Raw genomic sequence first — 27816 nt, 5'->3', positions numbered from 1 at the left:
ATGTGGAACATGCAGAGATAAAGCCGCTTTGATCTGTATGGACCAATCGCTGCATGTGCAGTAGGAGCCTAGTTGCCAGTGCTTTACTTAAGATTTTGAAGTCCATGTTTAACATTGCTACAAATGTAACCAAACTTAATATCAAAACAAATTGCTGCTGCTGAGAAATTCTACTGTTTCCTGTGCCAGAGTCTGAATTAATCGAGTATTTCACGAGTTTCTTTATGTATTTCTTTTCAGTTAATAAAGGCTATATTTATAAGGGTTGTGTCGCTTTTGCACGACACAATGTGGTACATACTCGACGCACCTCCATGTGATTTATCATGCCACGTAAGGCCATTTTGTGTGGTCCTTAGTGGCTTGATAAATCCAGAGTAACACAATGCAGCACAAATTGTTGTGTTGAGTTACTCTGCCCAAATTCCATGCTGTTTGATTGATTGATTGTTGAACACCCATACAACAATCAATCAATCAAACTGCATTTGGAAAGTGAACACTGTCACCCCTAGGTGTATCTGGGCACTTTGTCTCCATCGAAGAACCAAGTCTTGAGTCTCTTTCTGAAGTCTGCCAGCAAGGGGACTGTACGGAGATGGAGAAGAAGGTTGTTCCGGGTCTTGGCCGTGATGTGGGAGAAGGAGTGGCCACTGCTACCACGAATGCAGGGGGTGTGCAAGGGTGAGTGAGGAGGAGTACAGGTGTCTAGAGCGTTGGTGTAGGCAGGTCCTAGGTCATGGAGGGCTTTGTACGAGTGTGTGAGGATCTTGAACCGTCATCTCTTCTGAATGGGGAGCCAATGTTGGTCTCTCAGGTGGGGGTGATGTGGGTTCTTTTGGGGAGGTCCAGGATGAGTCCTGCGACGTTCTGTATGGTCTGGAGTTGTCTGAAGAGCTGGGTGGGGATGCCGGCATAGAGAGTGTTACCGTAGTCAAGGTGGCTGGTGATTAGGGCCTGAGTGACGTTTTTTCTGGTGTTGGGTGGAATACATCTGAAGATTCTGCAGAGAATGCAGTGTGTGAAATCAGGAAAAGGCGATTGCATTGACTTGTCATTTCATGGTCACATGATGCCGAGGATGTGTGCATGGTCGGTCAGTGTGGGTGTAGGTGTGGGTTTGATTTCTGAAAGCCACCAGCTATGGTCCCATGTGGACGTGTTCTTCGTTTAGATCAGTACTTCAGTTTTGTCAGAGTTGAGTTGGAGGCAGTTGTCTCTCATCCATTTGGCTACATTGATCATGGCATTGTAGAAGTTGGTTTTGGTGTTGAAGGGGTCCTCTGTGAGCAAAAGAGTCGTCTGCATACAAGATTATGTTGAGTCAGTAGGATACATTCCAAGATTTACCATTACTGGTAGACCTGGAAATGTGCCAAAATGTTAGGCCTTCCCAGGGGAGGCATAACAAGGAGAAATATCTTTATTTCTCCTCATTGCTTCCTCATTCCATGTGTGCTTCATTCTGCTGCACACATAGATAGAGGAAAATGCCTCAGGGGATTGTTTTTGTGCAGGAAGGTGCAAACATACATGAAAAGGCAGGAATGCACTGTATTGTGATAAATACGACACACTCCTGCCCTTTCCCTGCAACCCAGCAAGGTGATTTACTGCACAGTGCTGCATTACTTTATGATAAATACGCCCCTGGATTTGGAAAACTGTGACATAAAATTAATAGTTTGGATATTTTTTCTTTTAAATAAATTTGAGGTAACTAAAGTTTTATACCGTCGTATGGCGTCTTGGATGTAATTGCTAGGAACGATATTAGGCATGTATTGAAACATTAGCCACGTATGCTTTTAGCTCCCAGTCCTCTTTTGCATGTAACCTGTTTTTAGCTCCTTTTCAGTGCATTTGCTTTAAAGTAGTTGGTAATCAGTGACAGACTTTATCTTGTTATTGTGCAAAGTCATCATTTAAACAGCCCTGGACCTTGAATTTGCAGCGATAACAGGCAGTTAGTTCTTGTGCTGACAAGCCATTCTGGATGTGTTTAGGTGAGTGGAAAACTAAACATCATGCACTACCTCCTAAAATACTTTGCTGTTTGTACTACTGAATATTGACCTCCAGAATATCATGGCACAAGAATATTGAGGGAAAGATGTAAAAAAATGTGTGCATATAAGAAAGTATATATTTACTATACCTAACTCCACATCTACATACCTTGAAGATATATGTACTGGATAGGTATATATAGGTGGAGTTAAGTATAGAAAATCAAGGCTTACTTACCTTTTTTCAATATGTTGTCCTCGATATTGCGTCCCATTTTTATATTTATATTTTCTATACATAACAGCACATATATGTACCTACATGGTACATATATCTTCAAAGTTCGTAGCTGTGAACTTAGGATTTGTAAACAGATACTTCTTGATATGCACTTACCTTTTGATATGTTGTACCTCGAAATGTTGTTCTCGATATTCTTGAACAACAATATTCTGCGGATCGATAATCAGTAGTACAATCTCAGGCACTTCTCCCAAGACTCCAATGCTTTTCAAGATGACCTTTCAATGAACTCCCCATTGCCAACAAAATCTAGGAAGTGGCTGATCTTATTTAAGGTGGTACCACCCTTCACTACCAGCAGTGTGATGCCAAATGGCATCACTCTGCTGTAGTGACAAAGGGTGGAGTTCATTTACATGGAACACATGGACACTGATGATATTCACTCGGTTCGTCCAGCTGAGGTCAAACCTTAATCAATGGTGGTTGCTGCTATGCTGCAAATAAATTACTGGACGGGGGCTTGGTACCAATCTTTATTCAATAGTGGCCTAATTGTCTCCAGCTCCAGCCTCCTGCCTCCTCCTCCATGTTTAGTCAAAATCTTTATTTATTTTCTGGTCTTACTTTGCCACCAAAAGTTCTTTAGCTTTATGCCATATTTGTTATTCTGCTGATAGCAGTTTACTCCTCAGTCTCCCATTGCCTGCTTTCTATCATGACCACCTATTCTACATTCTTCTGCAGAGCTGTGCTCACGTTCGCTAATATTCTCAAATCTCTGAACTGTTGTCATACCTCTATAGTATTTCTTCCTGTTACGTGTCTCTCTTCCACGCTATATAAACTTTGTTCTTTGCATCTCTCCTCCTAAGATTTTGAAAGCAGCCCTTGAACTAACATGGGACCATTTCTATGGCTTTTTTATTTCCTGTTGGCAATGTATCTTTCTGTGTAGGACACAACAGATGATTTGAGGTCTCACAAAAGAGTATGGCCACACTGGCCACCATGGACACTGAGCACACTCCCAGGAGAAGTGAAGCGGGCACCAAACCAGTTTAGGCCAGGTACACGCTGGCACATGTCCGAATCCCCCACACAAGCTCCTAATAGAATATTAGCTACAGGGTTGTGGATATAATCCACTGAATACACTAAAGATGCTCAGTTCTGCTGCCACATTTAATTAGCAGTTTGTTAGACAAGAAGACCAGCTAATTGTAAAATAGTGCATATGCTTCTACTATGCATTTCCACTCATGCGGTAGAAGCCACAGCATGCCATGTCCACCTGCCATTGAGGGTTAGTGTGGGAGCCTCAATGAGGCAGGGCCACTCTACTGCTATGCTTAGCTCATTATACTGCCAGCATCTACTAACTACAATTGGAACATAGTATTCATGGTATGTTTGCCACAGGTGTGAGGTTTCTGCAAGCCTTTGGGCAAGCTCAGGAGGCAGCCTAGGAAATGGATCACTGTGTGGAAGGAAGTATGAGGTTATCACCTTTGTTTGAGACCACAATGATTGTGCCTATAGGGAGAGGCTTGGGTTTGTACCAAGATATCTCATTAACCTATGACGTTAAGGAAGCTGCTTTGGTCAGAATGTTGTTGCATGTGACCAGACTCTACTGTATATATGTGGTTATGGGCATAATTATCATGTATTGTAAATGCACCACACGGTACGGCATACACGCCTCAGAGGGAGAGGCATTATTTAAAAAGAGGTCTTTATGATGGGTTTCTTGAACCCCTGATACCCACATGGAGACTGTAAGTTATTATATGATGATATATATGTGAAGGCGATCCATGTGACATCACATACATTGTTTCACACCAGGGGCCATATTACTCATGGCGTGCACTGTCCTAGTTTGTGCCGCGGCACACCTTCAAATTGGACAGAGGTCCCCCTTCAGGCGGAGAGATGGTGAGTGACAGGTCAGTTCTGCTTCTTTCCCTCGCTCCAGAGGGCTATCCTCAAGGTCTCACTCACTGTGTGTCACCTTTTCTGTGGTGTGAGTGGTTCTCTTGATGACCACTTAGCTCAGGTACCCGTCCATATTATGGCAGGGACACAGAGCTAAAGGGTTTCCAAACCCCATGCATATGAGAAAGTGTACTATTAACAGATCACCAGCTCTGTATGTGCTCTGGTCCTATCTGTTTTCCAAAAGGGTTTGCACAAGCGTCATTGGCCCCATCTGTAATCGTACAGTGCAATGGGGTAGCCAGAAACGAGTTCCCATGCCCGTCGCGCCCTCGGGCCAGTGTCTGTACTACGACCCCAGATCAGTATGTCAACCCGCTGCCGTACCAGTGACTGATGGCAACACCAATACTTTTTCCACTACTGAGAAGAGTTACTGGCCTTTAAGTATCTACCTCCTTCCTGACATTTTAGAGAACAGCATCCGGTATTGTTCTAGAAAGTATAAAGCAATTACTTCATGAACAAAAAGTCAATTTGATCTTTGTCTTTTTATAGTACAACTAAACGTCAGAAAGACTTTAGAATGCTTATAATATGGCTTTATATTAATCCTAACAATTGTTTCACAGAAAGTGCATTTGCATCCCCAGGGAAAGCATTGAGGCTCATAAGCTGAAAAGAATGATACATGTTCTAAGATTTTCTTATGTTTTACCCTTCATTGTTCATGCTGCTCTGTGTTATTGTGCAGTAGGGTGACAATCGAAAAATGTCAAGGTGCTTACCCCTGTCTCTGCACTACTTGGGCCTTTAATGAAAGGTTACCCAGCTGTGCTTGCATGAACATTTTAAATGGTTTTGCTTTTCTTGAGGCCCTGGTGTTTGCTGGGTATGTTCAGGCCTTTCTGTTTTATTTAATATCTTACCATTTTCTTTTTTCTAAATTGTTAAATGGAACAATGAGTTACTTTTTTACTAATCCACACTTGACATTCTGTGCCTTAATCAAAGCTTATCTCCATGGTCTACAGGATTGTCTTATTTTTATGAGCAATGGTTTGGAAATCCTAGCTGTGCCATCCATTGTATTCGGGCAACTGAAAACAGATAATGCCCCAGAAGGCAGTGGTCTAAATTGTTGTACGCCACAAGCTGTCCAATAGAACAAGCTCAAAATAACTCCATCAGTCTACGTCATTACACTCAACAACATTATTGTGTATAGCAAAGACCATACTTTATCCAATAAAGATAGTTATGCCATCGAGATATCCTCATCTTCAAGAACAACATGGTACTCCACCACTCCTCCACCTCATGTCCCATACCTTTGAAGGATTTGGAAGACCTGTAGTAATGCTGTTGTTGTTTTAAGCCTTAGATTCAAGGAAGCTCGCCCAGTACAGCGGACAACATGGGGCAATGGGTCCACTCTCTTCAGCCATTTCAGCCGCAGGCTAACTTCACTGTGAGCAATGCCATTCTGCTGTTTCCCATCCGCTTGAAAAGTAGTTCTTTAAATGCCAGGCACTACTGTGGCAATGTGTGCTTTTTGAGACCAAAATAATGCTATGCTTTTATTTTAAAAATGGCAAATGCCGGGCAACTCAACCAACAACAACAGGTTACGGAACCTATTACAAAACAAAACATACATTGACAAAGCTAAAAGGATGGCAGAGAACGCCAGACACACAGGTATTGCCAGAGCTTGTTTTAGTAGCCGAGAAAGTGTGGACTGCTTCAATTCTGCTATGGATCAAGTTAAGACTCTTGGCCAACAAGAGAGCTTTTGAGCCAATACAAGTCTTTGCCACAAGAGGAAGCAGTGTATTCCCCTACAAACAATCAGGTTAAAGATTGTTCACCAGATCCTCAGCTTCTGGTTGATTTAATGGTAAATTACCTATTTGTCTGTTGCTTGCTTATTATCACCTTTTACTCCAACGCTTTGTCGCACACAAGCCCACACATATTTTCGTAGAGTTGAGTGACTAAAAAACAAGCAGGAAAGATTCAGGGCACATTGAATAAGAGATACATTTGATGGGTTAATTGAGCACAACTGTAATCTTACACCTTACAACGATTTTCTTGCCTTTTTAGTCATCATCACTTTCTTTCCAGCCACCATCAACCAGCACGTCCTCCATCTGCAGTCCTTTCTAAGGTCTAGGTTTCGCCTGCACAGCACTAGAAAGCTATTTTTTTTTATATAAACTTAAAAGGGACTCACATCCCCGCCTCCTCTATTTCCTGTTGCATGGCACTGCTAAGACTCAAACCTGTATCCCCAGCTCTCAAGTCAGCAGCTCTGGCCCCTGCTCTACATCCTACCCACATCCTATCTGCCAGGGAGCTCTTTCCTTCTCCTGGACAATGATTGATGAAAACAGCTCTTTGTTCATTACATAGGCAAAACCGATGCACTACCAATGCTTTTTCGATATGATGTTTTTGAGCATGATTAGCATTAAACAAAGGATGGTGGGTGGTGGGGGAGGCTCCTTAGTCTGTCCTTGCTGACACATAGATAAGACACCTCAATGTTAATAATAATACATGATACAGGACATTATGGTAGGAAGTTCTCCTAGATATCATTATTTAATATTCTTGATATGCCAATTTCAACCTAATTACATTCAGCATGAGTCCTAGGATCTGATCTACAACATCCTATCACAGCTTAGGAATTCTAGACTTGATCATCACAGAGTCAGTTGTTGCTGGCCATCCCCAAGATCACTAATATCTTGACAGAGAGGAGAACATTCTCCATAGCAGGCCTTCTCATAAAGAACTTTCTGTCTGTAAGTCTGTGAAAATAGATATCTAGCATAAAGCTTAAGGGGCCATTTAAAACCAGCCTCTTCCAGAAGAGGTGTGCTGCTGCTTCCACTCTTTTCTTCTGAATTCTGTGTGCTCTGAAGCCAATGGCAACATAATAAAAGTCTTTCCGTTGTAGAGTTCTCTTCCCTTTGATTAGAAAAAGGATTTTGTAGTGGATGCAACAGGCTAATTCTTCTATAAGCTACTGTTAGTAAGCCCAGGAGGAAGCCTATCCAAGGCACCTCTGTCATGAAGGATGTCCAAGATTGTTACATTTTCTTGGGCTGAGTGTGGACTGTGTGACTGAGCCTGCATAGAGTGGTTAGTAAGTACATGGAGATATCTTATTGCCTTAGGAATAAGAGGGAAGCTAGGGTCAGAGCACAACTGTGTTTATGGACATTATCTGTCACATAGAGGTGACACTTGCTGAGCCCCTAAGGAAGTGGCTAGGGAGAGGTGGGGGGAAGCGGTCAAAGGGGTCCACCAGGCACCCTATGCAGGCAGGTGTAGTAGTGCACTGAAGGGGTGAGCCTTTTCACACTGCCCTGGTCCATGCCAGGTGCACCTAGGTAAGGGTACATTGCAGCACAAACTGATACAGTGCCTGTGATACATAATACGGGCCCGGGTCAAGACACAACTCCCCAACTTTACTGACTACGCATGCGGCTCGAATGGCATAACAAAACCTGAGAGCCCCCCCCCCCGCAATGTACATGGTGCTGCCCTCCTCCCGGACCCATCCAGGAGCTCGTAGGTCAGGGGCCCGCCACCTGTGCACAGCCTCTGAGCTTGGGGGCCCCACGGCACCGCGGGGGCTGTGGGGGCTGTGGGGGCTACCGATACACCTCTTCTCAAGCGAGTGGGAATCAAAAACATGGGAAACAAGAACTATGGCATTTCTTTTCCTACTACTGAGGACCATTACTGGCATTTGGTAGGAACACGCTTCCTGTTCCAGATTTGCTGAGGGGAACTGCATCTCATATTTTTAAATACGTTATAAAGCGTTTTATGAATAAAAAGCTATTGGATTTTGGCATTCATTGCTATAGTGCAGTTATGCCACAGTGAAACTTGGGGATGCATAATAGAGTGTTATATTAGTCTTTTGTATTGTGTCACTGAAAGAGTTCATTTTCTACTTCTTGGGAAGCAATTATAGCTGATAAGCAGCACTGAATAAAGTTTCTCAAAGGATCTATTCTTGGAACTAGTATTGCTCATGCTGGTCTGTGTTACTCTTGCAGTAGAGAGACAATTAAAATACCTAGATGTGCTTGACTTTGACGTTGCTCTGTTGGTTCCTTCCAAATGAAGGATTAGGAAACCGTGCTTGCTTGTTTGCATTTGTTGTTCTTGATTCTGTGGATTTTGCTGAATATGTTCAGGTCTTTTTCCTCACACAGTACAATTGCTTCTTCTAAATTGTTTCAAATATTTAAACGAACAAAATGCTTATTTTTACCAATGCACATTCACAGTTCCTTAAAAATAGATTCCCACCATAGTTAGCAGAATTTTCTTATGTTGTAAAGATTGATGCTAATGAAATCATTGCAGGGGCACCCTCTGACCTCTGGATACTCATATCAGATGATGCACCCCAAGAGAGTGGCTCATATTGTTAAATGCCACAGACATATGGAATAACATAAGCACCAGACCAAAATATCCTCTTGCACTAAGACCCATATCTCTACAGTGTCTTGCTATGTTATGTTAATGCAGCTTGCTATAGCATGCAAATCCTCTCCGAAGAGGAATCTCAGGCAAAACCTAGCACAGAGTTTTAAACTAAGACTGTTTTAAGCAGTTTCCTGAATTTCATGTAATCAGGACAGATGAGAATATGATAGGGAAATACATTCCAATATCAATAGTCAAAAGTATGAGCTAGGAGAGCTCAAGACTTTTTTCCATCTTCCAGAATATCCTGTTAGAGCAGGTAAAGTGCTGACCTGATTGGCTTGCACTGCTCTCCAATTACTGCTTATAAATCAATGTATTGGGTGTGACTTTTTGGATTTATCTGCGTATGAACGAATAGAATGTTAAGGGCAAGGAGAATGCAGCACACCCCTCAATGCATTGTTCTCAAAAAGATAACTGTGTTAGATATTGAGGATATATCTTTTTACCTCAGAATAATGAATAATATATAGGCAGCCGACACATGTTTCACTGTGATGGAGCTTCACTGATGAGCTTCTTCAAGGTTTCGTAAAGCAGGAAATCAACCTCTGACAACATAGATTTATTTAGAGGTTATTCTTAAATTGTGGGCTCCTTAATTAATGTTAACAACTTTGCAGTCACCAAAGCATGTGTCTATCAGCATATTATCAGTTCAAAACATGTGTCAATGTGTGCTACTGCAATAAAGGGGCATATCTTTGATCCCTAACAGAGTCGTCTTTATTGAGAACAATACAAAGTTATGTATGGCTTGCAATGGAAGCTATTATCTTGAATTCTAAGTCTGGTTATTCAATGCAAAGTCATAGCAACAGTGGGACACAAAGTTTTTGACTCTTGCTACATCATAAAGAGTCCCATGTTGCTCTGACAGATCCCTTTAAGATGCTCTCAGAGAAGTACTGCTCCTTTAAGAGGAAAGCGGCGGTAAGGCAAGAGACCAGTGTGCCTCTTTTTAAGCCCCTTGCATCACCGGCACGTCACCTTTTCTCATATTGAAAATGATGCAGCGGCTGTGCAAGGGGCTTGTAAATAAGCCCCTAGGTTTGTCCTGGCCCGACCCTGTTCAACCTCTTTGTGTCCGACCTCACCAACGAACTGGACAATTGTAACCATCATGCCCCAAATCTGGGGGGGCGTAACCCTTTCAAACCTCCTGTATGCCGACGACCTGATACTTATCAGCCGCACTCCAGTCGGCTTGCAGCATTTGATAAACACCACAAGCAACTTTGCAGACAAAAACGGGTTAAGTATAAACCTTGAAAAATCCAAAGTTATGGTACTAAACCAATGGAACAACAAACACCCTCCCAGATGGACGATGGGGGGCAAGCTGCTGGAGACGGCTGAGGAATACAAGTATTTGGGAGTAATATTTGATAGGAACGGCTCATTCATTAAACAGAAAGCAACCATCAAAGGTAGAGGGACCGCATTGGCAGTTGCACTAAAAAATATCAAGCAAAAAATAACCGGCTCCAGTCTTCTTCATCTATTAGAAGTGCTCCGAGCAAGACTTTTACCTCCGATCACTTATGGTAGTGAACCAATGAGAGGGAGAGACGAGGTTACCTTGGACAATGCAGTCGCCAAGGCCGTGAGAATAATATTCAATCTCCCGCAGTTTACCTCACCAGCTCAAATAAGGCTTGAGTTTGGGCTCCAAAAGCAGCAAATTTCACGGAAGGGTGCCTATGCCAAATGATGGTACAAAATAAAGGGAGCCGAGCCAGGTACATTGAACTCACACTTGTGGAAGGAAATCACAAGGAAAAAAGACAGCCCAGCCATGAGTTACCTTCAATCAGCAATTAGGCTGCTTGCTTTACAGGACCTATGGGAAACTAGCACATCCCTAAAAAGTTTTAAGGCCCTGGTAAATAAATCAGTAAAGATTGCATCCCACGAAGAAGACAAAGCGGCTCTTAGTAGGAGGGCCCATGGTTGGTTAGTAATTCAGAGCTACGCGAGGGCAAAGCCCCAACCATATCTAGGAACAGGTTTCCCGAGAATCAAAAAAGAAAGATTCTTGCTTCTGAGGTTGGGAATTCTACCTACCACCATGGGAACGCACAGACACTTCAAACCATTGCAGATTATGCGGAGACACCAACAAGGACGTTTTACATCTACTATGCATTTGCAAGGGCTTGGGAGCGGAACGAAGACAGCTATTAAAGCCGCTCCTAATCGAAAGCCAGGTACGATCGTGCAGGCAAGCGGTAAAGGCTTGCTTCAAGGGCAGCAACGTCCGGTTGGCCTATAGCCTTGTTCGGTTTATGAGTGCAGCAAAAGTAAAGTTATCCTTGGAAGTACTCTAACAAACTGGTCATCAGTCCAGGCCCACCGGCCTCTGAGGCATTTACAACAACACTGTTCATAAGATACTGAGGCGACGAAACACGTGTTGGCTTTGGCTTGGAAAGATCACACTCATGAAACAACTCGGATGAGAAATAAGAAGAAACTGATTTCCTGACTTGATGTGCTTACTTTTATATGTGTAAAACAGCAGAAATTATAGAATTGCGTGTGCTGGGGAAATGTATACACTGTTCATAAGAGATAGTTCCTGGTAATTCCGTTTATCACTACGGTTCCTTCGCGCTCTCATGCTGCCACTTTTGGCTATGGGCCAGCAATGGCGACATATATATTTTTTGTTTTGTTTTGTTTTGTTTTTTGTTTTGTGTCATCCCAGGCTCAACAACATGGGCCAGGGAATATGCCGATCACATATACGGGAATTACTTGGCAAGGGGCGCAACGAACTGGGCGAGCAAATGACATGATGAATTACAGACTGCTACTGTCAACAACAAACTCACTGTTGCCCGCTACAGGCTTAAATGCTATCAAGATCAAAATTCTTAACACTAATTTTAAAGGAACTGGGATTACAAAGGAGTCCTCAGGAATTAACATTCTGAAAAATGTCTTATTTTTACGCCATCTTATGCTCCTTATTGGTTGTATTGCACACCAGTTTTTATTTCCCTTGAAATTTTATGGAATTACTGTACTTTCTAAAAGTATTTAACTAATTCTAGCATTACTAATGACGTCGTTCTGTTTTTTAAACATATGTTTTAACTGTTTGCAAAGGTTTTAATTAATCATGCAATAAAGAAATTACCTTACCTCTACCCTAGGTTTGTTTAACATGTGGAACTGGGAGGAGAGGCCATGTTATGTATAGCATTTGAAAGTAGGAGTAGATGTATTGAATGGGCCATATATCACATAGGATTATATATGGGTAAAATGTGCATAACAAGGAAGTTTTCCACTTACGTGTTTTGAGTGACATCATAGACAACCAGAGTTTCACTCTCGTTGACTTTTTGATGTTACTCAGAACCCCTCTAGGTTAAACAGCCAATTCATTCACCTTTACCCATCTTTAATTATATACACGGAGATGTATCAGGATTCAGCTTATCCCCAACATCTTCAAGAATATCAGTTAACTGGTCCATCCTGCAAGACCTGTAATTGGTTAATAGTTATGGACAACCATAGGGTCAAGATTAGCTTCTTTGAACACTTGAGTCACTTGGCACCTTCAATAACCTTGGGGCTGCTATGGTTGATGCAATACACCTTTCCAATTACGGATAAAAGTGCAATGAAAACTTATTATGAAAATTGGTAGAACATCCGAGAAGATACCTCACGTTCTGTAGTGAAATTCTCATGTTTGCGCAGAAGTGGTTCCCATTTCCATACACTCAGTTTGGTAAGGGTTTTCAGATTGGACAAACCAGATGACCATGTCTATTTCCAGTGACTTAATAACATCTAGAAAGCTAAAGATGTGTTTCAAACTTGGCCTTTGTGGAGTCAGTTGACCAACTTGTGGTTATCCTTGGGACAATCCTGCATAGCGGTGTTACACTTTGAAAGTAGAACACTGATTTTACTGTCATTTCTGTGCACTAAATTCAGTTTTACTGCCATATTTGTTAACATTTAATTGAACACCTCTTTATTGGATGAACAGAGGAGGGCAGGATTTTTCATTGAAAGGTGATATCTCCCTTACTTGCCACAAGCCAGGTTCTTTTATCAACAAAGGATTGTCTTCACCCTTTGAGGCTTTTAACATTGTAGCAGCCCTAGTGACATCAGCTTTTGAGAGAAACTATGGGATGCTTTAAGTGGCTTTGTGTTTGTTTCCACTTACCTTAGCCCATGTGGAGGTTCCCGTCTAGGTTCTCCATTCTTCAAGTTTATCGCATGTTTTGATGCTAAGGGTAAAGCCTCATCAGATTTCAAGGGACCAGTAAGATCTGCAATTTCTCCTTTCGATAAGGTTACATTTGCTCTCATTCCCACAATGGGTAATTTAAGTGAGCATGGAAAGTCAATCAGGGAGGCAGCTCACAATGCATTCATGCGATCAGCACCTCATGCCCTTCTTAGAGAGGTGAGGGTGTTTCCATGGAACCTCAGTGTATCTTTACAAATGTAGGGGCATATTATCAAGCACTGCATTAAAATTATCACCGCTTTAGCAACAGAAAACTGCCGCTAAAGCGGCGATAATTGGCTTGATAATATACCGCAGAGAATTCCCATAGAAGCCCATGTTGACTCCAGAACATGGGCTTCTATGGGAATTCTCAAAGGCATATTATCGAGCCCATTATCGCCGCTTTAGCTGCAGTTTTCTGCCGCTAAAGCCGCGATAACTTTAACGCCGTTTCTTGATAATATGCCCCGTAATACCTTACAGAGATCTGGGAGTGGAGAGAGCGCCATTTAGTAGTCCAGATTGTCCATGTTCTGCGATCAAAGGTATAATATACGTCAGTATAAATGAGGCCAATATATTTTGCACTTTGTTCGAAGCTTTGAGTAATCATGGAGGTCCTTATCATGTGGTACTAAAAACTTATATTTGTATATTTGCATTTTAAATTCCATTTCTGGGATATTCTTAGCTGCTAATAAGGTTTTACTATTGAATATTTGGGGAAAGGAGTTGGCCTAACGGCTAGGGCGCTTGACCTCGGACCTGGGGAACTGGGTTTGAGTCTCGGTAATGACGCTGAACATCCTGTGATTCTGGGCAAATCACTTAATCTCCCCGTGCCTAACAAAAATGAATGTGTCCTCATGTAACATAACTGGTGCTATGTAAAGCGCTCTGATACCTGATTGGATTTGGGTCAAGTTTGCGCTATATAAAACTCTGCAAAAAAAAATACAAAATATGCCCACTCCCCTGATTAAGTGGTACAAGAATATTGAGAACAGAATATTTGAGGGACAAAATATCGAAAGGTAAGTGCATATAGGGAAGTATAGATTTACTATTCCTAACTCCATATCTACATACATTAAAGATATATATTGCCAAGGTACATATATGTTGAAATAGGTATAGAAAATCTACATTTGCATATCTGTTGATATCTAAACTTACGTACCTGATATTTGATTTTTTATCTTTTGTCCTCAATATTGTGCCCCATCGATATTCCTTTTTCGATATTCAGAGTGCACACCTCTATGAGATTTAGCCAATTGTCTCGCCATCATTTTTTATCTTACATAGCCGAAGAAAGTCAACAGTACAAGAAAATGAATTGCTGTTAAAGTAAAGAATGTTTACTTACTGATACTACTGTGGCAATTGTGTTGACAACCCCAACTCCAATTGTTGCGTAAACAGCTTGATCTATTCCAGCTTTTTGGAAAATACTTGTGGAATAGTAAAAGATCTGTAAAATAAATAGAATCATTAACACAAGAAATTATGTACCAATATGACAGTTCTTCCTATTGTTGTTTAATACAGTTTAGATTTATAATTTAGAATAAAGACTTTTACACCATTTAATGCTTAAGAATATATTTGCGCTATAAAACACCGACCCTCCTGCCTAACATGTTCTTTTAGATTAAATCTAAAGTCCATGATAAGACCACCTTTATTTACTCTTTCCATTATGATGTTAGTTTAAATTCATTTGACACAGTGGGCTAGTCCAATATATGCTGTACCTTTCCTAGCTATATGCTATCTTACCTCCCTACATGCTTTTTCTCACTTTCTTGGCACTTGTAGCTCTCTTCATCTTTTTCCTACCAGTTAGGGTACCCCAAAACTTGTCCTCTTCATTTCACAATCTACAGCAACCAGCTACACAACATAAGCTTTTTACCTTCTTGTATGGTTTGAGCATAAATACAGCAAAAAAACTGTTAAGGTCTCACCTTAGTGCTTGTCCTCTGTATCAAACCCACTGACTGTTTAACAGCAATAATACATTTGATGGCTCCCTGCTCACACCTGTTCATCCTGTCTAACAACTAATAACATAGCTGTACAATTTTTAACTCGTCTGTGGAGCTAGGACCCTTCATTATGTAATTAACTGTGGCTATTAAATTCCAGTTACTGAATATTATATCCCTTTGCAGGCACTCACCAACCAAATGGTCATATTGCCAATGTTCCCCATCTTCCAAACTTTTATCTCCTTATTGTTGCCAGAACCAATGCATCCCCCTCAAGACTCAGAAAGACTGAACTACATGATCCACTGTTCTTGAATGTCTGCCTTTGGTTAGTCAACTTATCATTCTTTGTTTTTGGTAACTCCATAAAGGACAATGTCATTTCTTAACAACAAAAAACAGAGTCAATCATTTTCATAAACCATTACATAAATACAGCAGTCACATAAATATATCCAACATTCATGAAACCTGAAAACATTTGAAAAATATACAATTCACAATACCAGATTTTCAAGTTCCTCCCTTTAACAGTGCTAGCCAAAAACAAAACAGTCAGATAAACACAGGTACTCTGATCTAAAAGCAAAAGTAAATGCAACAGAGTGGATTTAACCTGAGTTAAGTGCTTCTTTTTCAACAATGGATTGATATCTTTTGCTTATGTTCTTATAAGGAGAACAAAACATTATAAAGTTCAAAGTGTACTGCTTCGAGACCAGATCACAATTACAAGGTTCTGTGGAACAATCCTTAAACCAACCTTTTCAGACCACCAACAAATAAAGAATCATATTGAGTCTAAATCTATTCAACAAAACCGATGGTGAAGAGACAGTCCTAGTTTTAAATAAGGTTCAAGAGTGAGCAAAGTTATCAATATGACTTGAAATCTAACAGATGGTTTGGCCAACTCCAACCTAGATCCTAGACCTAGAAAAATCCCCAAAAATGTTCTTTGTCCAAACCAGGTCTGCCTTCACAATCTTGTCAGTATTATCACAAATATCTGGTCACCCGAATTCTGTGAAAGATCTATTGATAAAAGATAACCACTGAATCCAATTTGATGCGTCCAAAGCAAGACAATCGCTTATTACCAATAGATGTAACTCGGCTTTAAGCTTAATCCAAACTGAGACCCACTGCAGTAAGAGATGCCTTTTTAGGATGTCAATAAGAAAACCAACTCCTAACTCTTCATGATGTATAAAAGAGACCGAGGTGCAAAGCAAACACAAGGAGATGATAGACGGAGTGCTGAAACTTTTCAGACACTCACCCCCAGTCACAGATCTGGGTTGAATCCATCATCATTCTTTAGCTCACTTCGCCACCTCAGTTAAGACCCAGCTATATGCAAATCAGTCTTGACCCTGTGCCTCATGGGAACAGTCCAGCCCGAACTGCCAATCCAGGTCTTCCCTGAACTGGAAAAAGCAACCTGAGACCGGTTTCGGGGTAACACCCCTCATCAGCCAGGCTAGCTTTAATCCAGTGGCAAAGTGAGCAAGGGACCCACGTCTGGGCATACCCTGTCAACTTAGGGCAAACAAAGCAAACTCAAGGAGATGATGGACAAACGACCAAGCCAAGATGGGTGGTCCAGGCCAGGCTTCTCCTGGCTTGGACAAACACACAAGGACCCGCTTTTGACCTAGTCTTTGCCAGGGCATGCGCCAAGGTGCAAACCACTCCGCAGGAGATCTCAATCAATTTTAAAAGTGCAACGCTACATGATGGCAAAGTCCGTCCTCCTCCAGGGCAAGTGTATTGTAGGCTAGGGAGTCCAACGAGCCCTACACAGAGAACAGCATCCTGCTGCACAGGACATGTTTAGCGCTTTTAACAGTGCAATGCAGCATGACGGCAAAGCCTCTTCTCCTCCAGAGCAAGTGTATTGTGGGCAATGGAGTATAGTGTGCCCCAACCAGAGAACAGCGTCCTGCACTGTGGGAGATCTTAAGCATTTTTAAAAGTGTGACACAGTGTGATGGCAAAGCCCCTCCTCCTCCAAATCAAGTATATTGTGGGCTGTGAAGACAAATGTGCCCTAAACACAGTACGCTATTTTAATGCTTCACAGCAGGAAACTGATCTCCTTGTACTCAATATTTGAGCTGGCCTTTCCAAATGAGGGAAGCTTGAATCATAGTATCTATTCATCATATCGATAAAATGGAGATACAGGTGGTGTGGTAGTGGCTATTGTGACGGGGGTGTCCCATAGTCCCTCTGGAGAGAAATTATTTGCCTCTGGACTTGGGCTGCTATCTCTCTATGGGGTATCTGCCCCCACCAGGTGTCACACTGCGCAGGTGATCGGCGCTAAGCTTCATTGTCGACTGTCTGGGTGGGGCACAAAGGTGAAAGTTAGAGCTGTTTTTTCCCCCCTTTGTTAATTTAGGCTCATCCCCTTTGGCGTTGATTTTGAATGCAACCTCAGACCCCACCTAAATTACCTCAAAAGACCATGGGTATGGTGACCTCTTCCTTCATCACCAAATACTGTGGCACTATCTACATACCAATGTTTTGTCTCATGGATAATTGTTAGCATGAGGATGCAAAATAATGAAAATAAAAAACGTCAATTCCATGACCACCATATGTTTATGAATTCTATGCTCAAATGGAGAGTATAGGTCTGACTTAGAGTAGGGTCGGAACCTGACGGCCTGCCTTGTCTGCAGCGGCGGTTACAGCCTCCACTCCCCTGGTGAAGGACTGACTGACTTGTTTAGAAATCTCTGCCAGGGAGGTGGGTATCTCACTGTGTACAGTGGCACCGCTGCTGCAGCACTTCCATTAAAGACAGTGAAAGTTGGTGAATGAGTGCCATATTTGAAGCACCCTCTGAGTACAGTTTTTTTTTTCAGGAATAAACTCCCAAAGAACGAATTTTTCCTTGAAAAACAAGAGGACGTGGAGAGTCTTCATTCTGTGCATTGGGGTCAATGAACAATTTATTGATGGTCACCAGATCATCAACGGGGTGGAACACTTTTCACCATGACCTGACGGCTCAGTGGCAAATGGACCGTGAAGCCAAATTTACCAATGATGAGACCAGATCAGGCTGTGCCATAGGAAACCCAGTGCTTCCCTTGACTCTAAAAAAAAGGAGTGAGAGGACAGAGAGTTTGGCCATGATGGAAGCACCAGAAATGTATGCAGGTACTTCCACTCCGCCAAGCTCTAAATGACACATTACATTCTATTCCTTGAGCAAGAATATCCTTTATAAGTGCACACGGAACAGCAAGATTCATTAGCACTTTGCTATAATGCAAAGTGACACACAGGAGTGCAACGTGATGCACTGGCATTTACCTTCAAGTACAAAAAAGATATTTGTCCTGAAAAGGCGCAAAAAACACTTTGCTCACCTTGGAGTCACTTTGCATCAAGGGAGCCTTACGGGTGTTACAGTGCAAACACCTAGAGGTATATTTACAATAAAGTGGTGGCGCATGTCGTTAAGCTGAGAAGGCTAATGACGCACTTCGTCACTTTAAAAACGCAGGGCTGCACCATATTTACTAGAATATGGTGCAGTCCTGCGTTTCCCCCTGTGCTGGGCTACATTTAGCACTTCTTTCAGGGGTACCCCAGAGCTCAAGTCTCAGCCCGATCCTTTTTAATGCCTGTATGGCCCCATTGATCAAGCTAATATCGTCCTTTAACATAGACACCATCTCATATGCGGACGATACGCAGCTAATTTTGGTATTGGATAATAACAACACCCAGGCGGAAGAAAATGTCCGCAAATGCCTTACAGCAACTTTCAGTTGGATGAATAATAACCACCTGAGGTGTAATTCCGAAACAACTGAAATTTTACCTTTAGGCCAACAAACCTTCTTCTTGCCTAAACTGTGGTGGCCAGCGAATACCACCCCCCCCCCCTCCAAACACAGTAAACGTGGTTAGGAATCTAGGAATACAATTTGATACCACCCTATCATTTAAATAGCAATCTTTGTCAGTTGCCGGTACCTGCTTTCACATCATAAAGAGCCTAAAGAAATTCTTCGATCTGATTCCCATCTCAGCAAGGCAAACCGTTTGACGTTGCCCTCATTACATCGAGGCTAGATTATTGTAATAGCCTCTATGCAGGAACTAATAGATCAGTCCTGCACAAGCTACAAATGGTCCAGCATGCGGCAGCACAGCTGGTACTGAAGTGGCCCAGGAAGTTGTCGGCATCAGCGGTGCTAGATATACTACATTGGCTGCCAATTCACAAACGCGTCCTGCTCAAAGTCCTCATCATTACTTTTAGGGCCTTTCATTCCTCGGGCCCCCAATATCTTCGAACAGGTTTCAAACGCTATGTTCCCTCCCGAAGTTTAAGATCAGCAAATGCCAATCTGTTTAAAATACCAGCTTTCAGATTGGTTTTGAAAGGAGGAAAATCGCTCACAGTTATAGGCTCAAAGGCATGGAACAAACTTCCTCCACAACTTCGCCAGATTGCAACAGAGTCACTGTTTAGGGAAGGCCCTAAAACCCAGGATTTTCAGTGCACCGGATACTCTCTGCAAAACTCTGATTTGATCTCCTGTTTCTATCATTAGAAGTCAACCAGGCTCCTGTGCTTCCATCTCTGGTTTCAGCGCCAAGACGCTCCTCGGAGTGAAAGTTGCGCTATATAAATATACCATTACATTACATTACATTTAGCTGCCTAGCGCCAACGCAGGCACACTTGCCCCATAGTCTTCGGATCTGCTAAGGTAGCCTGACCAGGCTTTGAGCTTAAAACAACAACTAGAAATGTTTTTATTTCTAAAAACAAAAACACACAGAGCATGTGTGATGCTGTTTACAAATCCACTAGAAGAATCCACATCAGAGGTATCCTTCTATGCTTGTCTAGAGACATAAGAATTAGTATGGGAAGGTTATGCTTCCAGGACAAATCCTATGCTAGACAGCACAAGGCTGTGTGTCGGGAAAAGGAGCCTTTAGGAGTGCCTGTGCAGGGGATGACAGCAACAGCAGACCTTTGAATAGATATAGCTTTTCAGTTAGTTTTCCCCCTTGAACAACAGAGCACTTCAAATTTTGTTGTTACACTGAGTTGCACAAAAAAATTAAAAATCAGCGTTTTCATTCTTATAAATGTTTACACTCAAATACAGTATTTGTTTTAAAAAAAAAAAAAGTACAACACACAAAGGAAATCTTCTTTTGGGTGTCTCTCCATACTTCAAACTCATTAACTTCTTGTAGATGTACATACTGAATTCATAGGGAGTTATAAAAATTTCCTTATGAGGTTTAAAATACTGAAGATGCGTACATGTGCTAGCACTGCAAACATGATATTTGAGAGTGTGATGTTTTATTACATGTACCGAAATAGTGCACTAAAGCTATAAAAACATCACCATGAAAGTGAATATTTTTTAGTTAAATAAATGTGGAACTATAAGAGCATTAACTTCATTTTTTCACCTGGAAAAAATAAATATGAATAAATACCACTAAGGAAAGAAAAAGGTAGAGTAAAACTAGAAGGCCAATTTATAAAATGGCAGAAACTGGTATAGAATTGAATGAATGAAATGATATTTATAAAGCACGATGGCTACACTGAGGCCTCCCAGCGCTACAGTCAGCACAGCCGATGGTCGAGCAGGTAAGAGTTAAATACTGTTCCTAAAAAGCCATGTTTTTAGAAGCCTTCGGAAAGCCAACAGATTGGGCTCCTTTCGAAGATGAAGTGGAAGAGTGTTCCAGAGAGTAGCAGCGTTGTAGGCAAAAGACCGTCCGCCACATCTAGCTCTCATTATTTTGGGGGGTAGGGAGAGGAAGGCGGTCGTTGAGCGGAGGTTTCTCCTAGGTTGGTAAGAGGTGATCAGGGATTGGATAACAGCTGGGCCTTTTTTCTGGAAGGCTTTGTGGGCCAAACACATGGCTTTGAACTGAATCCTTTCCCTGATCGGCAGCCAATGCAAGGTCTCTAGGGCTGGTGTCGGCGAGGGATCTGTAGGAGCAGGCGGGCAGCACAATTTTGAATGATCTGGAGCTTATTGATGGTGTATTGTGGAGCACCCAGCTAGAGGACGTTCCCATTAAAAGGCGGGAAAGGATAAGGGCCTGGACCATAATCCTTCTGGCTTGGAAAGGGAGTAGGGGAAGGATCTTACGCAGCATCCTAAGTAAGCCAAAACAAGTAGCTGAAAGTTTCGCTCCTTGATGATAAAAAGTGAGGGAACGGCCGAGCCATATGTCCAGACTCTTAATCTGGTCTTTCGGGGCTGGGGCGGGCCCAAGACAGTTGGGCCAAAGCAAGGCAGAGTTGAAAGAGGGGGAGTTGCCCAAGAGCATGAGCTCCGTTTTATCCCTATTGAGTTTAAGGCATGAGAGCTCCATCCACCTGGCAACCTCCTCTAGGCAACAACCTAGGGTGCTAGATGACCACTCGGGGTGGTTTAGCGCCACCACGAGCTGAGTGTCATCTGCATAGGGGATGATTTTGATGCCAAATGGATGGACGATCTATGCCAGGGGTCTCATGTAAACATTAAACAGTGTGGGGCTCAGGGAGGAGCCCCGAGGAACCCCACAGCTAAGAGGCAACTGATTGGAAACAACATCTCCTTCGAAGACCTTAAAGGATCGCTCACTCAAAAAGGATTGTAGCCAGGTTAGAGCAATACCGGATGCTCCTAGATTTTTTAGTCTGAGGATCAGGGTATTATGATTGACAGTGTTGAAAGCGGCACTGAGGTCAAGGAGGATAATCGCAGCATTACACCCTTGGTCCAGGATCCTCCTAGCCTCCTCAGTTGCTGCGAGGAGGGTGGTTTCAGTCCCAAAATGGGGGCAAAATCCAGTCTGGGAAGGGTGGAGTAAATCGTTAGATTCCAGAAAATCCACCATAATAGTGTTTATGTGTATCTCCAGAATCTTACTCACCCAGGGAAGGAGAGAAATGGGGCGGTAGTTGGAAAAATCTTCCTGATTGAGATTAGGTTTCTTTTGGAGGGCTTTGACCATAGCGCATTTCCAGGCCGGGGGAACTATGCCAGATGAAATGGAGGAGTTCACGAGGTTAAGGATAGCAGGATAAATGATATCAGAAGCTAATGTGAGAATCTGAGGAGGGGCAGGGTCTGTTGGAGAACCAGAAGTTTAGTCATAATTGGGCCCAACAGAACAGAGTCAATGGGGGGAATTGTTCTAGTGGGGTTTGGATTCCATGTTGTGATTCTGGCATGGGTGACATAGAGTGAGGGTTCTGTGAGATTGGAAAGGACAGATAGATGTTTTGAATTTTCTGTGAAAAGAATTCTGCTAGGCTATTGCAAAGTGTGAGAGCGCCGTCCGGTGAAGGCTTTTTCAGTGGTGGTTTTAGCGATGCGAAAGATTTCCTTGGGGGAGTTTGCAGATAGATTAATCTTATCTTCATAAAAGGCAGATTTGGCAGCTTTGATTTCAAGTTTATAAAATCTGGTTGCCTCCCTATATTCTGATGTGGTAAGGTCTGAATAATCCCTTCTCTATTTCCTTTCAAGCCTTCTGCAGGATTGTTTTATTTCTCTCAACTTAGGAGAGAACCATGAAGTGGTGTTTTGCCTGCTGATTTTGTGTTTAGGGTTTTTGGGAAGTACTACATCCAATGAACCTTGAATCCAAAGATTAAAATTCTCGATAGCCAGGCAGAGATTAGGATCGCTAGCTGGTCTAGTGACTTCCAAGACGTGTTTCCACTGATCAGTTGAAAGTCTAGACCAGTTCCGTTCCTGCACAGAGGTTATATTAGGGGAAGGGGGGGATCCGGGGATTTCCCAAGTTAAGGGGATCAAAAAGTGATTGGACCATGGGAGTGGGACGGGAGTTCCTACACTGAGTTTGTTACAGTTGCTAAAAACAGGGTCCAAAAGATGACCTTTGGAATGGGTGGGATTCAATACTTTCTCATTGAACTGAAGTGCCAGGAGATTCCCAGTCAGCTCGTTGGCCATCTTATCAGATGGGTCATCTAGATGGAGATTACGGTCAACAAGCACCGTGAAGTTAGAAGGGGCAAAGGCTAGATTAGCAACAGTAGTGGGAAAGGCATCGAGGAATTGTCTGGGAGTGCCAGGAGGGCAGTAGATTATGAGGCCCAAAAAGGTACTAGTCGGGGAGACATCAATCGAGAAGGTAAGACTTTCGCAGTCCGACAGAGGGTCTGCTATAATGCAGCAGTTAAATTTATTGTTGACAACAATAGCTATACCTCCACCTCTACCACTCTTGCGGTCCACCCTGTGTATCAGGTAGCCGGGAGAGAGGGTTTGAACGAGGATAGGGTTGGATTCTTTGTGATGCCACGTCTCTGTCAAAAAAAGAACATCAGGTTTTAAATCTTGCAGTAAAATCGCAAGTTCTGTGGAATGTTTTGAAAACGATCTGCAGTTTAAAAGGAACATCCTTAGTAAGGGTGAATTGCCCAGAGGGCTTGCCATTTTGAAGGACGGCTGGAGGGAATAGCCACAGTGGTGGCAGTGGGGGTCGCTATTGATGACATTCAGAGAGGGCCGGCATGGATTGTTGAGTTCACCTCTGAGTGAGAGAAGATGATGGGAGCTATAGGATGTAACCTTTTCCTGGAAACGGGCAGGGGTTGTGGCCCCTGGTCCCGGCCGGACGTGGCCGGGCGCAGACGGGCTTGCCTTTGGCGCGGCTTCGCCCGTCCGCGTCTGAATTCAGACAGCTTTATCCATGGATCTCATATAGGTAACATATACCAAATGTTAGAAATTTGCTATTTTCTGATCACTGTTTTTAGTACTGCATAAATACTTTACACATTGCTTCTGAATTAAGCCTGACAGCTCCATCCTATAGCTACAGACTGGGCTCAAGTTTATTTAGTCATTTTTGTGGTTCACCCTGCGAAGATTGTGATTACTATTTGACATAGGTACTTACCCTTCTCAATTAATAATCCAATTTCTTACCCAAATCATTTATGTTTATCTAGGCCCACAACAAACAGATTTGCCTCAAGTCACTCAAATATTACATATTGCTAGTAGCCAACTGATTGGTATTTATTTAACCCTATATGTATGGAAAATATCCTCTTTACTTGCAGTCTTGGGCTCAAACAATCCCTCGAATACTTGTCATTTGAATTCCAGTCCCAGCTGACAATACTGAAGCATGAAAAGTTAGTAATCTACTCCTTTACATTTACCCCTATGTTTGCTGCCAGGTTCAGAATGTAATGGCAGTCACCAAGAATCCAGGGAGTATTCCAGTCAATCTATGGCAATTGTATTGTTCCAAGGAGACTCACACTTGCTAAATTTACTAATGCAGATATTTCACCAAGTGGAAATTACACTTGAGAACATAATTCATAAATGTGCATTTGCACATGTAATTTTTTTCTGTACATGCATCATTTTTCCCTGTGTCAAATATAGTCACCTACTTCCTCATTAAAGATGAAGGCGTTGCCTGACCTTTTCCACTCTGGAAAGACACTTACTTGTCCTCGGGCAGGAGTAAAATTGTGTATGTTTTAAAAGTGGAGAAACTACCAGCATGTTTGTGTATACTCACATAATTAAACATCACATTTTACAGGACCACCCCTACTGTATTGCCTCCACTGCTACACATGTCCCTATATTTATGCTGGGGAGAAACTTTTCCAATGCAATGAGATTAAATCAACATATGGAATGTCCAATCAAAAATTGCTTTTTTTCAGACCTGGCTAACCGGCACCTGCTAAAAAATATTGTGAATCTGAAATTTACTATGCAACTCCATGTTTGTTACATACAGCATCATTGGTAACAGCGCTGGTTGAAATTATATTCTGGATTTAAACAAACATTTCTGAGCACGTAATCCATAAAAATGTTTTTTAGGTCGAACCTGGGCAGCGCAAGTGCTGCTCTGTGAGCCATGCTGTAATGGAGTATGGACTTGAAGCCCCTCCCACTCTCCGCACATATTTGTCATTGGCTTGTGTCATTGTCCTTCGTAAATGCTGGCTTCTGATTAGTTAATAGGCTTGTTAGTCTCTCCTTTGTACCGCCTTGTCTTCATTTGAGGACTGGCCCTTTTCCTTTGGTTGTTATACTGTAGTCTTTTTAGGTCTCGCCTGAGCCAGCACGCATGGGCTGCGACGCTTCTAGTAAGGACTTAAAACTCGGAGCACATGCTCGTGCGTGTGCTTTTTTTTGTTGCTCACATGCTATTGGCCTTTGCGTGCGTCTTTCTAAGAAAGACAGCACACCATTGGCTAAAGGCGGGTGCATGTCCTGCCTTCTCTCCAAACGTTAACTACCCTAGGGAGCTCGGGAGTGAGCAGCAGCGTGGCCGGCGGATGCCAGCTGCATTCCTGACATTCCTTCGCGTCCATGCTTGTTTTGTGTAACGCCGCCTCGGCTAGAAGCAAGCACGCTGTGTGTTTACTGTTCGTTTTCTTCCAAACACAAGTGGCTGTACATCACTAAATTTGGTTGTAGTCTATCAGGTAGGCTTCTTGTTCCAGTTCTCACCCGGCATGTATGCCCCCTCCTGTGTGTGACTGGATTCACAGGAGCATCTGCTAATCCGCAAATAATAAGCTAGGGTAGACCGTGTGCGTGCTGTGCGCATGCAACCCGCGTGCCTTCCGTTTACGAGTGAGCCGAGGAGAAAAGGCGCGCGCACTAAGCTGAACGCAGCAGCCCTGCTGCAGCGCCTGGGCCCCCTCTACATGCTGAGCTTCATGGGAGCCCCCACACCAACGCCAGCCAGGTAACTGCCGCACTCTGCACCCGGGATCTGCATGTGCATATGGCGGAGCACGAACACGGCACTGGGAGTTGCACTCTCAAAGACCATGTGTTTAGGGGATAGGTCTTGCTCGTGGTGTGTCTGAATGTCACGTTTTAGAGGTAAAAGGCGCTTGCTGCCTTGAGGGCATGTAGCGCCCTCTCTGCTCTTTTAAAACCACCATCTGAGTACTGAGTAGAGCCCTGTGCAGGGGTCAGCGAACTGGCAGCACAGCAGCGTATGCTTTCTAACAACCAAACCGACGCCGTGGCCCATTGAGCGGTGCACCCTCACCCCACACACAGAGGTCAGCATCCCCCGCACCTAATTTGTGTCCTTTCACACACAGGAAAGAAATAGGGCACTAAGCAGTACATGTCTCCCACACATCTAGGATTGGGGCAGTCTTACACAACTGGCTTTGGCATTCCTGCTGTAACCAGCAGGAGCTACAAAATCATGTGTGCACGCATTACTGAACTGTGTATGTCCCGATATGTGTTTGGTTTTCATTACAAAAGCAAGCACGTTTCATTTACTGTACCCTCGTGCATACGCTGCTGCGCCTTTCATGTACATTGTACTTTGCAATAGTGCACACTGCTGTGCAATACATGCTTCTTTGAGCGCCGTGGTGAACCATGCATTCTTTCTATAAACCACGGTTGTGGCCACACTGCTGGGCAATGCATGCTTCCTTCAGTGAAGTTCAGCACCGTGGTGAACCATGCTTTCTTTCTATAAACCACGAGTCTGTTGACACTGCTGGGCATTGCATGCTTCCAGTTAGACAATGATGCAAGCGCACTCACAGCTGTGTCTTTCATACTTCTATATACTGTAGTTGGGCAAGCACTGCTAAGTACAACATACTTCGAAGACTGGGTAGTTATGCACACTGCTGAACCAGCCATGCTTAATCTTCATTTCAGTTGTGCCCATATTGCGGAGCTTTGAATATCTTCAATCGGGTACAATTGCACATGCGCGCACACCCTCTGCTGTGCATTTCCTGCGTCAGGTGCCAGTTAGTTCTGCATGTTTCTGAGCCAGGCATGTTTGTGATACTGTGCAGTTGTGCACACTACTGAGCAATATTGTTTCCTATACGGATCAATTGTGTGCAAACAACTGTGCCCTAAATGCTTCCTACAACTGGGCAACACCCTCTCTCTCTCACACACATTGCATGCTTCGTTTACCGTGCAGTTGCACATAGTGTCAGGCCTTAAATGCTTGCTGTGAAAATAATTTGTGTTTACTGTTGAGCCATGCTTTCTTTTTGCACAGTACAATTGTACTCACACGTTTGTGAAATGCATGCTTTTATATAAACTACTGTACTCTGCTAGTATTATCGCTGTTACCCCTTGCATGCTTCCTATATTGTGCAGTTTTGCACACTGAGTCCTATATGTTTTCTTGTACATTGCAGTTGTGCACATTACACAACACCCTATCATTGTGCACACTGTTGCGCTATGCTTTTGTCAACAGTTGTGCATGTACCCTGTCCCTCTCACACAAATACCCTCTCACTTACTGACTGACTGACTGACTGACTCTCTCACTCTCTCTCTCACTGACTGACTGACTGACTCTCTCACTCTCTCTCTCACTGACTAACAAACTAACTGACTCTCTCACTGACTGACTGACTAACTGACTGACTCTCTCACTGAGTTATACAGGTACTATTTCCCAACCTTCACCCTCCTGTTATTTATGCCCCCCCCCCCCATAACAAAAAACCCAAAACAAGCAACCATTGGAACAGGCAGATAGAAGTTGCCGGCATTTAAAGGACAAAAAAAACCTCAAAACATTATTTATTGTTCATACTTTTTTAATATGGTTGTTCAGTTGTACATAATGCTTTCTTGGTCATATATAAGGTAACAAAAATGCTTCTCACACTTTTTTATTATAACTTTCAGCATGCTGCAGACTTCTGTACAGCACCGCTTAAAGACATAGGCAAAGTCAATATCTCTGGCTAAACACTTATAAGGTCCCAAAGGCGAGACCTATTGGCTATGCCAATGCTTG

General features: G+C 42.8%; 1 protein-coding gene across 1 annotated transcript in view; it reads right to left on the bottom strand.

The window, feature by feature from the left end:
• Positions 1–27816, bottom strand: part of SLC2A2 (solute carrier family 2 member 2) — a 175315-nt gene that overhangs the window by 37740 nt on the left and 109759 nt on the right. The window contains exon 8 of the mRNA XM_085635463.1: positions 14358–14462. Within this exon, the coding sequence (XP_085491589.1) occupies positions 14358–14462 (105 nt within the window). The remainder of the gene's footprint in view (positions 1–14357; positions 14463–27816) is intronic.

Source organism: Triturus cristatus, chromosome 11 (assembly GCF_964204655.1).
Source record: "Triturus cristatus chromosome 11, aTriCri1.1, whole genome shotgun sequence".
Taxonomy (NCBI): domain Eukaryota; kingdom Metazoa; phylum Chordata; class Amphibia; order Caudata; family Salamandridae; genus Triturus; species Triturus cristatus.
The sequence above is the reverse complement of the archived record's forward strand: the minus strand, read 5'-3'. Positions and strand labels throughout refer to the sequence as shown.